The sequence below is a fragment of the Theropithecus gelada genome, chromosome 16, assembly GCF_003255815.1.
Source record: "Theropithecus gelada isolate Dixy chromosome 16, Tgel_1.0, whole genome shotgun sequence".
Taxonomy (NCBI): Eukaryota; Metazoa; Chordata; class Mammalia; order Primates; family Cercopithecidae; genus Theropithecus; species Theropithecus gelada.
Genome location: NC_037684.1, coordinates 75,753,962 through 75,764,974, shown reverse-complemented (window position 1 = coordinate 75,764,974; position 11,013 = coordinate 75,753,962). Strand labels below are relative to the sequence as shown.

Genomic DNA, 11,013 nt, shown 5'->3' with positions numbered 1-11,013 from the left:
GAGATGGTGCAACTTCCCCCCCGGCGGGGAAAAAAAAAAGGACCCGTCTCAAAAAAAAAAAAAAACAAAAAAAAAAACAAAGAAAAAAACCAGGGTGTGGTGGCAGGCCCCTGTGGTCCCAGCTACTCAGGAGGCGGAAGCAGGAGCATCCCTTGGGCCCAGAAACTCAAGGGTGCAGTGAACCAAGATCACGCCACTGCCTCCACCCTGGGTAACAGAGCAACACCTTGTCTCCAGAAAAAAAAAAAAAAAAAAAGACTATACAGGGGTACATAATATTTATTCATGTATTTACTTGAGTATCACCAGTTTTACTAAGGCTGTATATGTTAGCACGATATTGGTTCTATCAATCTCTCCGCGGACACTTGCTGTAAATAAAGCAGAGAGGCTTTCAGAGTGCACCGTTTTGGTTCCTCCATCCTGTTGTCTGGCTCCCCTTCTAAAACCTAAGTTCCAGGACGGCAGGAACTTTGTCTATTTGGTTCACACTCGACACAGTAAGGGCTCAAAAATGTCTAACGACACAGGCCTGCTTCTCGGTTTGCACTGCTCCTCCACGGTAGTCTGTGCAGTGGGAGGAGGAAGCCCGGGCCCAGGGTCCACTGAGAAGACGCAAATGGAGAGCGCGAAAGCGCGGACCTTCTAGAGGCGCCCTGCGCCCACCGCTGTCCGTCCTCGAAGCCCCGCCCCGGGGCTCCGCCTCCGCCGGCGCGTATTCCTTTAAGGACCGCGCGCGCCGCGGCCTCGCTCTGGGGCTGGTACCTGCGCGCCCGCGCCCCGCGCTCCCCGTCCCGCGCCCTGCGCGCGCCCAGCATTGGGGTCTTCTCCGCGTCTGGCATGTCCGGCCGGCCCCGGCAGCACGGCGCGACCCAGGTCCCCGCGCCCCCTACGGGCCAGCGTGCTGGGCCATGATCCAGCCGGGCGGCTGGTGTGCGCGGCGGCTCTGCAGCGCGGCAGTTCCCGCGGGGCGGCGCGGGGCGGCGGGCGGGCAGGGCCTGGCGGGAGGCCGCGCCCTGCGGGTGCTGGTGGACATGGATGGCGTGCTGGCCGACTTCGAGGGCGGATTCCTCAGGAAGTTCCGCGCGCGCTTCCCCGACCAGCCGTTCATCGCGCTGGAGGACCGGCGCGGCTTCTGGGTGTCGGAGCAGTACGGCCGCCTGCGGCCAGGGCTGAGCGTGAGCGTCCCCGCCCCGCCCCGCGCCGGGCCCCCTTCTCGCCCCGAGCCTCAGACCCCGCCCCTGCGCGGGTGACCTTGGACGGTCAGCGCCCCAGCCTCGGGGTGGCCCTCTGGTAGAATAGGGTCTGGGGCGGGGGTACCGGGGCCACAGCGCGCCGGGAAGACGCGGCCCCGCTCTCAAGATCTATTGGCTGCCATCCAGAGCTTCTGAAAATGCGGGAGAGTACAAAGTGTTAATATACCTAACTCTCCATCTAAAGATGACTTTAAAATTTGTGGCATATTTGGCCTCAAGTCGTTTGTTAAATTTTTAGAAAAATAAACGTTATAAGTTGTCCTCTTTCACCCCCACCACAATCACATTCCCACTTCTTTGTCCCCAGGGCTTTGATGGGTGTCTTTACCCATCTTTTTTGCTGTTGTCCATGAAAGCATAGCTTCCAGGGGTATTTGAGGCCCAGAGAGGTTGTGTGACTTTCTGGGGGTCACACAGTGAGTCTGGTCCAGGTGAGGTGGGATCCACCTCATGTCTTATCCCCTTGCAGAGCTGGCCTTCCTGAACACCTGAGCTCAACCCCTACCATCTGACTCCCGAGGTGTTCTGTCCAGGATGGATAGAGGGGAAAGATCCAAGGAGGGACGTTTACACACAGATCTTGGTTGGTAAATTTGAAGTATTTTGCAAAAGGAACAGGGGATTTTGGTATGCACAAAATTAAAGAGGCTGAGTGTTTTCTGGCATCCCTTGATTGGTCACCTAGGGTTGCTGCCAGAGGGTTTGATAAAGAGGAGAAGGAAGTTACAAGAGCCCGTTTTTTAGCCACAAGTTCACTGCATCCTCTTTTTTGTTAGGTAGATATTATTATCTCTGTTTTCCAGATGAGGAAACTTGCCCCAAGTCACATGCTGCTCAGGGGTTCAGTCAGGACTCAAACCCAAGTCTGTCTGCCTCCCAAGCACAGTTAGGTCTCCCCACTCCAAAGTCCTGTTTTCTGTTCTGCTGTCTCTAACAAGTGACATTTCTTCTGACTTCAGAAAGATACTTCATCAGTAATGTGGTTTGTTGAGGGACACGTGTTAATAACAAAAGGAAACCAAGTACCATTTGTCTCCATCAACACCAGGCACTTCAGAAGGTGACTTTCACAGAGCCCAGTGTGCTGAGCTCTTCCAGGGCCAATGCCTAGTGATAAACTTTAAACCGGAGAAAATGCCCTAGTACTTTCTGCAGCCTCAGGAATAGGCTCCAGTGTGCCGCGAGTGTTCATTTATAGACAGCGCTCGGCATCGGGGGTCTGGACACCATATATCTGCCCAGGAGTGTATTAACGTGGAAACCAAGCCCACCCCCAATTCTGAAAAGTGCAGCAGCTTTTCCAGTTCTTTGTGCAAATATGTAGGCTCTGTATGTGCAGGGTTACTGGTTTCCAAGCACAAGGCAAAATAAGGAAGGTGCCCTGGGAGTGATCTGCTGGCTTCCTCTACTTCCCTTCCCCAGGCACAGCTTGCTGCTGCGGACATCCCTTGGCCAAGCTGGTCCCTTGGTTAAACCACTTGTTTAACCAAGTGATTAAAACAAACCTCCCCCACACGTGGCTCCTTATGTGTATGTAGGCATTTCTACTTTTCAAAATTCTGCTCTATCTGTATTCCCTTTGATTTTCACAGTACCCCATGTGGGATGTGAGGATTAAATGTGTTTCAGTAATAAGCATGCATTTGCCTGGTCCCTGTGGTTCCTGAGAGTTGCTGGTGTGCTGTCAGAGTGTCCTCTGGCCATCCATGTGACAGGGTGACTGTCTTTCTATAGCATGCCGAATGGCTGGCAGCACCACTGCCTGCACTGCACTTATGGGCTTTAGGCTTCTACTTCTTCTAGGCAGAAATGTGTCTCCCCTCTGGTTGTCACTTTCCCCTTGCCTGACCCTAGAAAAGGTGCTGCATTCTGGCCCTGCAGCAGAACAGGGGAAGGAGAAAGGCAGCGGGGGTTGGGGAGTGGGGAGGAGAGGGTTGGTGTTGGGGGTTCTCCTCCCAGCTCAGCTGCTGTTTTGCTATGTGACATCAGGTGGATCTCTTCCCCATTCTGAGCCTCAGTTTTCTCACATGTAAAATGAGGATCTGCATTTTTGCTTTGTAACTCTAAAAGCAGCGAAATCCTTTTTTTTTTTTTTTTAATGTACTTACTGACACCTCAACATGTAAAACAGATAAAAGCAGAGCTCTTCTGGTTAATGTGGGGAGGATCCTAGAGCTCCCTTAATTGTCCTTTTACCCTGTCTTCCCCTCCCGCTTATCCCTCATGACACAGCAGTACCCTTAAAGATCTCTGAGTCCCTCCAGTTCTCAAGTTTAAGGACTCTACTGCCATGGTAAGAGCTGGTCCAGCCTCAGTTTCCACAGTTCTTTTGGCCACTCGAATCCAGCCTAGCAAGCACGCAGTTCCTGACGATTGGCCTCAGGTCCCAGAGAGCTCCGGCAGGTGTAGGAGTCCATGGGCCTGACACCTTAGCTAGTCTCTGCTGGATCCCGACGAAGTCAGGTCCTTTCTGGAAAGGGGTTCGAAGCCCACATACTCTCTGCACTTCCCCCAGGAAATACATCCTTGGGTGTGTGTTTGGGGGAGTGAGGAATGCAGAACCACTTCCCCTATAGCCTGGATATACTCCCCAAGATGAGGGCAGTAAGGTGCTGAGGACCCTAGAAGTAACTTGCTTTTCTCAACTTCTCAGGAGAAGGCCATCAGCATTTGGGAGTCAAAGAATTTCTTTTTTGAACTTGAGCCCCTGCCAGGGGCTGTGGAAGCTGTGAAGGAGATGGCCAACCTACAAAAGTAAGTTTGTCCTCCCAGCCATGCCCAGCCGGGCCACTGAGCCCTGTACCTCCTTCCTGCTTCTTCCCTTCTCTGCCTTCTCCTTTCTCTCCCCTTGGCCCTGCACAAGGTTGCACTTGCCTCGTCATTGCTGAGCCTGGGGAAAACCACTGAATACAATGATCTCGGTTTGTGGGCTGTGATGTTTTGATCCAGGAACTTGAGGAAATACCCAGTTTAATTTGATCTGGTTCCCTGGGTGTTCAAAGCTCATTTATTCAGCAAATATCTCAGTACTGACTCTGCTAGATAGTGCAGGCCCCAGTGATTCAGCAACGAGCAAAGTATAGTCCTTGCCCTCATGGAGCTTCCAGTTCAGACAGAGCAGACATTAAAGAATTACAAAGTGGCTGGGCTTGGTGGCTCACGCCTGTAATCCCAGCACTTTGGGAGGCCAAGGTGGGTGGGTCACCTAAGGTCAGGAGTTCAAGACCAGCCTGGCCAACATGAGGAAACCCTGTCTCAGTCAGGCGCGGTGGCTCACGCCTGTAATCCTAGCACTTTGGGAGGCCGAGGTGGGTGGATTGCCTGAGCTCAGGAGTTCAAGACCAGTCTGGGCAACAAGGTGAAACCCCATCTCTACTAAAATACAAAAACTTAGCCAGGCGTGGCAGCATGCACCTGTAGTCCCAGCTACCTGGCAGGATAATTGTTTGAACCAGGGAGGAAGAGGTTGCACAGTGAGCCAAGATGGCACCACTACCCTCCAGCCAGGGCAACATAGCGAGATTCCATCTCCAAAAAAAAAAAAAAAGAAACCCTGTCTCTACTAAAAATACAAACAATTAGCTGGGTGTGGTGGCGGGCGCCTGTAATTCCCAGCTATTTAGGAGGCTGAAGCAGGAGAATCGCTTGAACCCAGGAGGTGGAGGTTGCGGTGAGCCGAGATCGTGCCATTGCACTCTAGCCTAGGCAACGAGTGAAACTCCATCTCAAAAAAAGAATCACAAAATGAAGACAATCACAGATTGTCCAAAGAGCTGAAGGAAAAGAGGTTCAGTGGGAAACCTCATTTAGAAAAAGCGTTTAAGGAAAGAGAAGTGGTAGTGCTTGAGATATTTCTGTTTTGTTCTGGTGAAATGAGTAGTTCTATGGACTGAAGCTCCCACTCAGTGACCTGTTGACAATTACAGAGGATGTGCTTCCCTGAGAGCTTTTTTAAAACAGCCTTATTGACATATAATAATGACATACAGGCCAGGTGCAGTGGCTCACGCCTATAATTCCAGCACTTTGGGAGGCCGAGGCAGGCGGATCATGAGGTCAGGAGTTTGAGACCAGCCTGGCCAACATGGTGAAACCCCATCTCTACTAAAAATACAAAAATTAGCTGGGCGTGGGGGCAGGCACCTGTAATCCGTGCTACTCGGGAGGCTGAGGCAGGAGAATCTCTTGAACCTGGGAGGCGGACGTTGCAGTGAGCCGAGATTGCACCATTGCACTCCAGCCTGGGCAACAGAGTAAGACTCCGTCTCAAAAGAAAAAAAAAACACACACACACACAGAAGTTTTTACTTTTGGCGTAGTCCAATTTATCTGTATTTTTCTTTTGTCACTTGTATTTTTGTGTCATATGAAGAAGCCGTTGCTGACCCAAGGTCACAACGATTTGCCCCTGTGTTTTCTTTAAGAGTTTTAGTTTTAGCTCTTCCATTTAAGCCTATGATCCATTTTGAGTTAATTTTTGTATATGGTATGAGGTAGGGGATCAAACTTCATTCTTTTGCATGTAGATATCCTGTTGTCCCAGTTCCATTTATTAAAAAGACCATTTTTTCCCCACTGTATTGTATTAACACTCTTGCTGAGAATTAATTGACCATCAATACAAGGATTTATTTCTAGACTTGGATAACTTTTATCGGCCACATTTTTGCTTGAATTTAGCAACCTGAATGACAAATCAAACGTAAGGTATGGTTTGGCCTTCATTATGTCATATAAATGCCTCAAAAAATTGTCAACTTTCAAAGTTCTAATATGATAAGTAGGTGTCAGAGAAACATAAAATACAGAGTTTGAGTTGAATCGTAGACCTTATTTGGTAGTAATTTATCTTTGGATGTGAGTCCAAGTCCTGCAGAGTAGTGAATTTTGTTCTGGCTTATGGTATGAACTTGATGTATAGTGTTCCTGTAGCAAGAGTCTGAGAGGCAAAGAATATGTGTACAGCATTTACATGTAAGCTTTCAAGACCCTGCTTACGGCCTGGATCAGCACGTGCTGACCTGCAGCCACATGGCTGTATCCTGAGGAGCTGCAGGGCACAGTGGTTTGGAGTGGGGTTCTGAACATTGGCTGCCCAGGCTCACATCCTCACTTCCCCAGAATCTCATTCCCAGATGTCAGGCAAGTTATTAAACTTTCTGGGTTTCAGTAAAATGGAGATAATGAGAAAGTCCTCAGTATAGTGCCTGGCACATAGCAGGTGCTCAGCAAATGCTAGCTGCTGCTGTTGCTGTTCTGTTACATTTAATAGGCATATCACAAGAAAAGCATCCTTAATTCACCACAGTATGGGAAACAATGGATTAGATTGGCTTCTTCACCATAGAACTTTTCAGAGCTTTTAACTGCTTGTGTGCTTTGTTACACTCCATTGGGGTAGTAAGGGATGCAGCTTTCTTCAAAAGTATTCTAACGACTAGGCACGGTGGCTCACACGTGTAATCGCAGCACTTTGGGAGGCCAAGCTGGGCAGATCACCTGAGGTCAGAAGTTTGAGGCCAGCCTGACTAACATGGAGAAACCCCGTCTCTACTAAAAATACAAACAAATTAGCCGGGCATGGTGGCACATGCCTGTAATCCCAGCTACTTGGGAGGCTGAGGCAGGAGAATCACTTGAACCCCTGGAGGCGGAGGTTGCAGTGAGCCAAGATTGCACCATTGCACTCCAGCCTGGGCAACAAGAGCAAAACCCTGTCTCAAAAAAAAAAAAAAAAGGTATTCTAGCCTGGATCATTTTTTCATAGCTTCTCGATTAATACCTTTGCAGAAATTCCAGTTTGGGAATGCAAATCTAGACCATCCCCAGTGGTCCTTCATCTCCATTTGGTTCTTAACTTGCTAGAAGATTCCTATGGTCAGTTTGTGCCCAGTATCGAGACAAAGCGAAGGGACTCGTCAGTAACTGAGTGGATAACTGTGTATCTGGTGCTGAAGTGGGCACTCTGAGTACAAGAGATGTGGGCCCAGCAGTAGAGACCAAGGCTGATCAGTCACCCTCATGACTGTTTATCCAGCACCTGCTGCATGCTCGGCCTCATCCCAGGGGCTGCAGACACGCAAATAAGAGAGTTCTTACCTTCAAAGAGTTCCCTGGTAAACAGGCATTGGAACATAGCTCTCAAAGTAATCGTGGCGTTGGGGTGCAGGCAGGCAGGCAGGAGCTGCTTCTCCCTGGGAGGCTGCACCATTGTGCTGCCATCTTGAGGAATGAAAAGGAACCTGCCAGGTAGTGAAGGGCAAGGGGACTCCAGGTAGGAGGGGAACAGTTGAGCAGACACCCAGGGGACTCTCCTGAGACGGCCTCTGTCGCACATCCTGCCCTGTTCCCGCAGCTCTGTGTGTGAGATAGGGTTTCCCTGGGCAGAGCCTCAGGTTCTGAGGAGCTTGGTTTGGAATATCTTCAGGGTGACCATTCTTTTTATTGTTCAGGAATACATGAATATATTCTTTTTTTTTTTTTGAGACGGAGTCTTGCTCTGTCGCCCAGGCTGGAGTGTAGTGGCGCGATCTCGGCTCACTACAACCTCCGCCTCCGCCTCCCAGGTTCAAGCGATTCTCCTGCCTCAACCTCTGGAGTAGCTGGGATTACAGGTGCCCACCACCACGCCCGGCTAATTTTTTTGTATTTTTAGTGGAGACAGGGTTTCACCATGTTGTCCAGGCAAGTTTCAAACTCCTGACCTCAAGTGATCTGCTCACCTCGGCCCCCCAAAGTGCTGGGATTACAGGCATGAGCCACTGTGCCCGGCCATGAATATATTCTTTATCTTTCTTTTTTTTTTTTTGGCATGGAGTCTCACTCTTGTCACCTAGGCTGAAGTGCAGTGGCGCAATTTTGGCTCACTGCAACCTCCATCTCCTGGGTTCAAGCAATTCTCCTACCTCAGCCTCCCAAGTAGCTGAAATTACACACACTTGCCACTGTACCCAGCTAATTTTTGCATTTTTATTAGAGACGGGATTTAACCACATTGGCCAGGCTGGTCTCGAACTCCTGACCTCAGGTGATCCACCCGCCTTGGCCTCCCAAAGTGCTGGGCTTACAGGCATGAGCCACCGCACCCGGCCGAATATATTCTTACGAAAGACTCAAATAGTGTGAGCATGTGTGAAAGTTGTCAGTTGCCCTATCTCCCTGCATACACCCGCCTTGGCCCACTGTTTCTGCTCTAGTTAAGAATTTGGTGTGTATGCTTCCAAATCTTTGGAAGTGCACCCCCCTACATATTTAGATATAGTTTTACAAATTTATATGTTCCACCCAGCAGTCAGAGTGATATTTTTTTAAACCAAATTCGGATGATGTTAGTCCCACTGCTTAAAGCCCTCTGCTGGCTTCATACTGTGCTAAAATCCTGCTCTCCCTCAGCCAGGCTGGGAAGGCTGTCTGCCATTTGGCCCTGCCTTCCCTTCCAACCTCTGTCTTCCTCTGCTCCTGTCACACTGGCTTCTTTCCTGCCCCTTAGATGTGCCACGTGTGTTTCTGGTCTTAGGACCTTTGTTCTTGTTACATCTTCCCAGAATGTTTCTGCCCTAGTTCTTTACACAGCCAGATTGTTTTTCTCTTTCAAACTGAGAACCTTGCATGTTGCCTCCTCACAGAGGCCTTCCCTGACCACTGCAGCTGAGATCTCTGCCCTCCCCTCCTGGTCGTTCTGTCCCATGACCCTGAGTGTGTCCTCTAAGCTGAAATTGCACGTCTGTGTCTGTCCCTTCCTCTTTCCAATGTCAGCTCCCTGAGGTCAGGGATTGTCTTGGTTCTGACTCTTCTCACTCAGTTCCTAGAATGATGCCTGGCACATCACACACTCAAAAGTATTTGCCAAATGAATAGCTTTATGTGCATAATCCCATAGTAATTTTTGATTTTTTAAAAACATTTTTTTAAAACAATTTTGGAGGAAACCACTCATTTAGAAGGATAAGAACTTAAACCTGATTTTAACATGGTGCTCACTGCTGTGGAGCCTAGAGTAAGAGGCAGTTTATTCATGGGTTGATTAAATAGATATATTTTACGACTTAACATGCACCCAGTACTATGCTAGCACTGGAGATATATTTGTAAATAAGACACCTAAGGTCTCAGGCTTCAGGGAATTTATATCACAGCAGGAAAGATGACAACATATAAACTAAAATAATTTCCAATTGCGATAAGCTTAGTGAAGAAACTAAACAGGGGGCTGTGCTACAGAGGAAACAGGGAAGAGGCTGCTTTGGGTGGGGTGGGAAACTGGCTCTAGGGAGCTGAGAATTGACCTCAGACCTGAAGAGGAAGAATGAACAGGCCAGTGAGGAGTCAGGACAGGCCTTGCAGGCCAGGAGAGGAGCAGGCGCCAGTGCCTGAGCCAGGCCAGGCCTTTGTTTGTCTGAGTAACATAAAGGAACTGGACAGCTGGAACTGGAACTTAGGAAGCATGTCGGGCATGTCGGGAGTGGTGGGGGGTGGGGCGGAGGGTGAGGTTGAAGAGAGATTGATGTGATCTAACTTGGGTTTTTGTTTTTTTTTTTTTTTTTAAAAAAGAGACAGAGTCTCACTCTGTTGCCCAGGCTGGAGTGTAGTGGTGCCATCTCAACCCACTATTGCAACCTCTATCTCCCGGGTAAAAGCAATTCTCCTGTTTCAGCCTCCGGAGTAGCTGGGACTACAGGTGTGCGCCACCACGCCTGGCTAATTTCTGTATTTTTAGTGGAGATGGGTTTTCACCATGTTGGCCAGGCTGGTCTTGACCTCTTAACCTCTTGACTTCCTGACACCTTGGCCTGCCAAAGTGCTGGGATTACATGCATGAGCCACCATGCCCAACTGTAACTTAGGTTTTTATTTATTTATTTATTTGGGACAGAGTTTCACTCTTGTCACCCAGGCTGGAGTGCAATGGTGTGATCTTGACTCACTGCAACCTCCGCCTCCCGGGTTCAGGCGATTCTCCTGCCTCAGCCTCCCGAGTAGCCGGGATTACAGGCAGCCACCACCACGCCTGGCTAATTTTTGTATTTTTATTAGAGATGGGGTTTCACCATGTTGGCCAGACTGGTCTTGAATTCCTAACCTCGGGTGATCCGCCCTCCTTGGCCTTCCAAAGTGCTGGGATTACAGGTGTGAACCACCGTGCCCAGCCATAACTTAGGTTTTTTTTTTTTTCTTTTTTGAGACGGAGTCTCGCTTTGTCGCCCAGGCTGGAATGCAGTGGAGCCATCTCAGCTCACTGCAACCTCACCTTCCGGGTTCAAGCAATTCTCCTGCCTCAGCCTCCCAAGTAGCTGGGACTACAGGCATGTGCCACCATGCCTGGCTAATTTTTTGTATCTTTAGTAGAGACAACATTTCACCGTGTTAACCAGGATAGTCTCGATCTCCTGATCTCGTCTCGTGATCCGCCCACCTCGGCCTCCCAAAGTGCTGGGATTACAAGCGTGAGCCACCGTGCCCGGCCATAACTTAGGTTTTTAAAATGTGGATTTGGGGCAATGAATTTGGATAGACATTTTTCCAGTGAGGATATATAGATGGCCAGTAAGTACATGAAAACATCGTCAGTCATTAGGGAAATGCAAGTCAAAACCATAAGGAGGGAGCCGAGTGAGTGGTGCTCACCTGTGCTCCCAGCTACTCAGAAGACTGAGGAGGGCAACAGAAGGCCGGAAGGCCAGCCTAGGCAACATAGTGAGACTGTCTCTAAAAACACCACAATTCACATTGTGGGTGTGAATATAAAACAGTGCAGCCA

At 49.4% G+C, this 11,013-nt stretch overlaps 1 protein-coding gene across 2 annotated transcripts in view; it reads left to right on the top strand.

Annotated features, from left to right (window-relative positions):
• The first annotated feature begins 717 nt into the window (after positions 1 to 717).
• NT5M (5',3'-nucleotidase, mitochondrial) overlaps positions 718 to 11,013 on the top strand; it is a 38,655-nt gene continuing 28,359 nt past the window's right edge. Inside the window, exons 1-2 of one of the 2 annotated variants that reach the window (XM_025362620.1) lie at positions 718 to 1,178; positions 3,910 to 4,010. In XM_025362620.1, coding sequence (XP_025218405.1) covers positions 912 to 1,178; positions 3,910 to 4,010 — 368 coding nt within the window. In that variant the 5' untranslated portion in view covers positions 718 to 911. The remainder of the gene's footprint in view (positions 1,179 to 3,909; positions 4,011 to 11,013) is intronic. The other variant, XM_025362619.1, reaches the window with a different exon arrangement.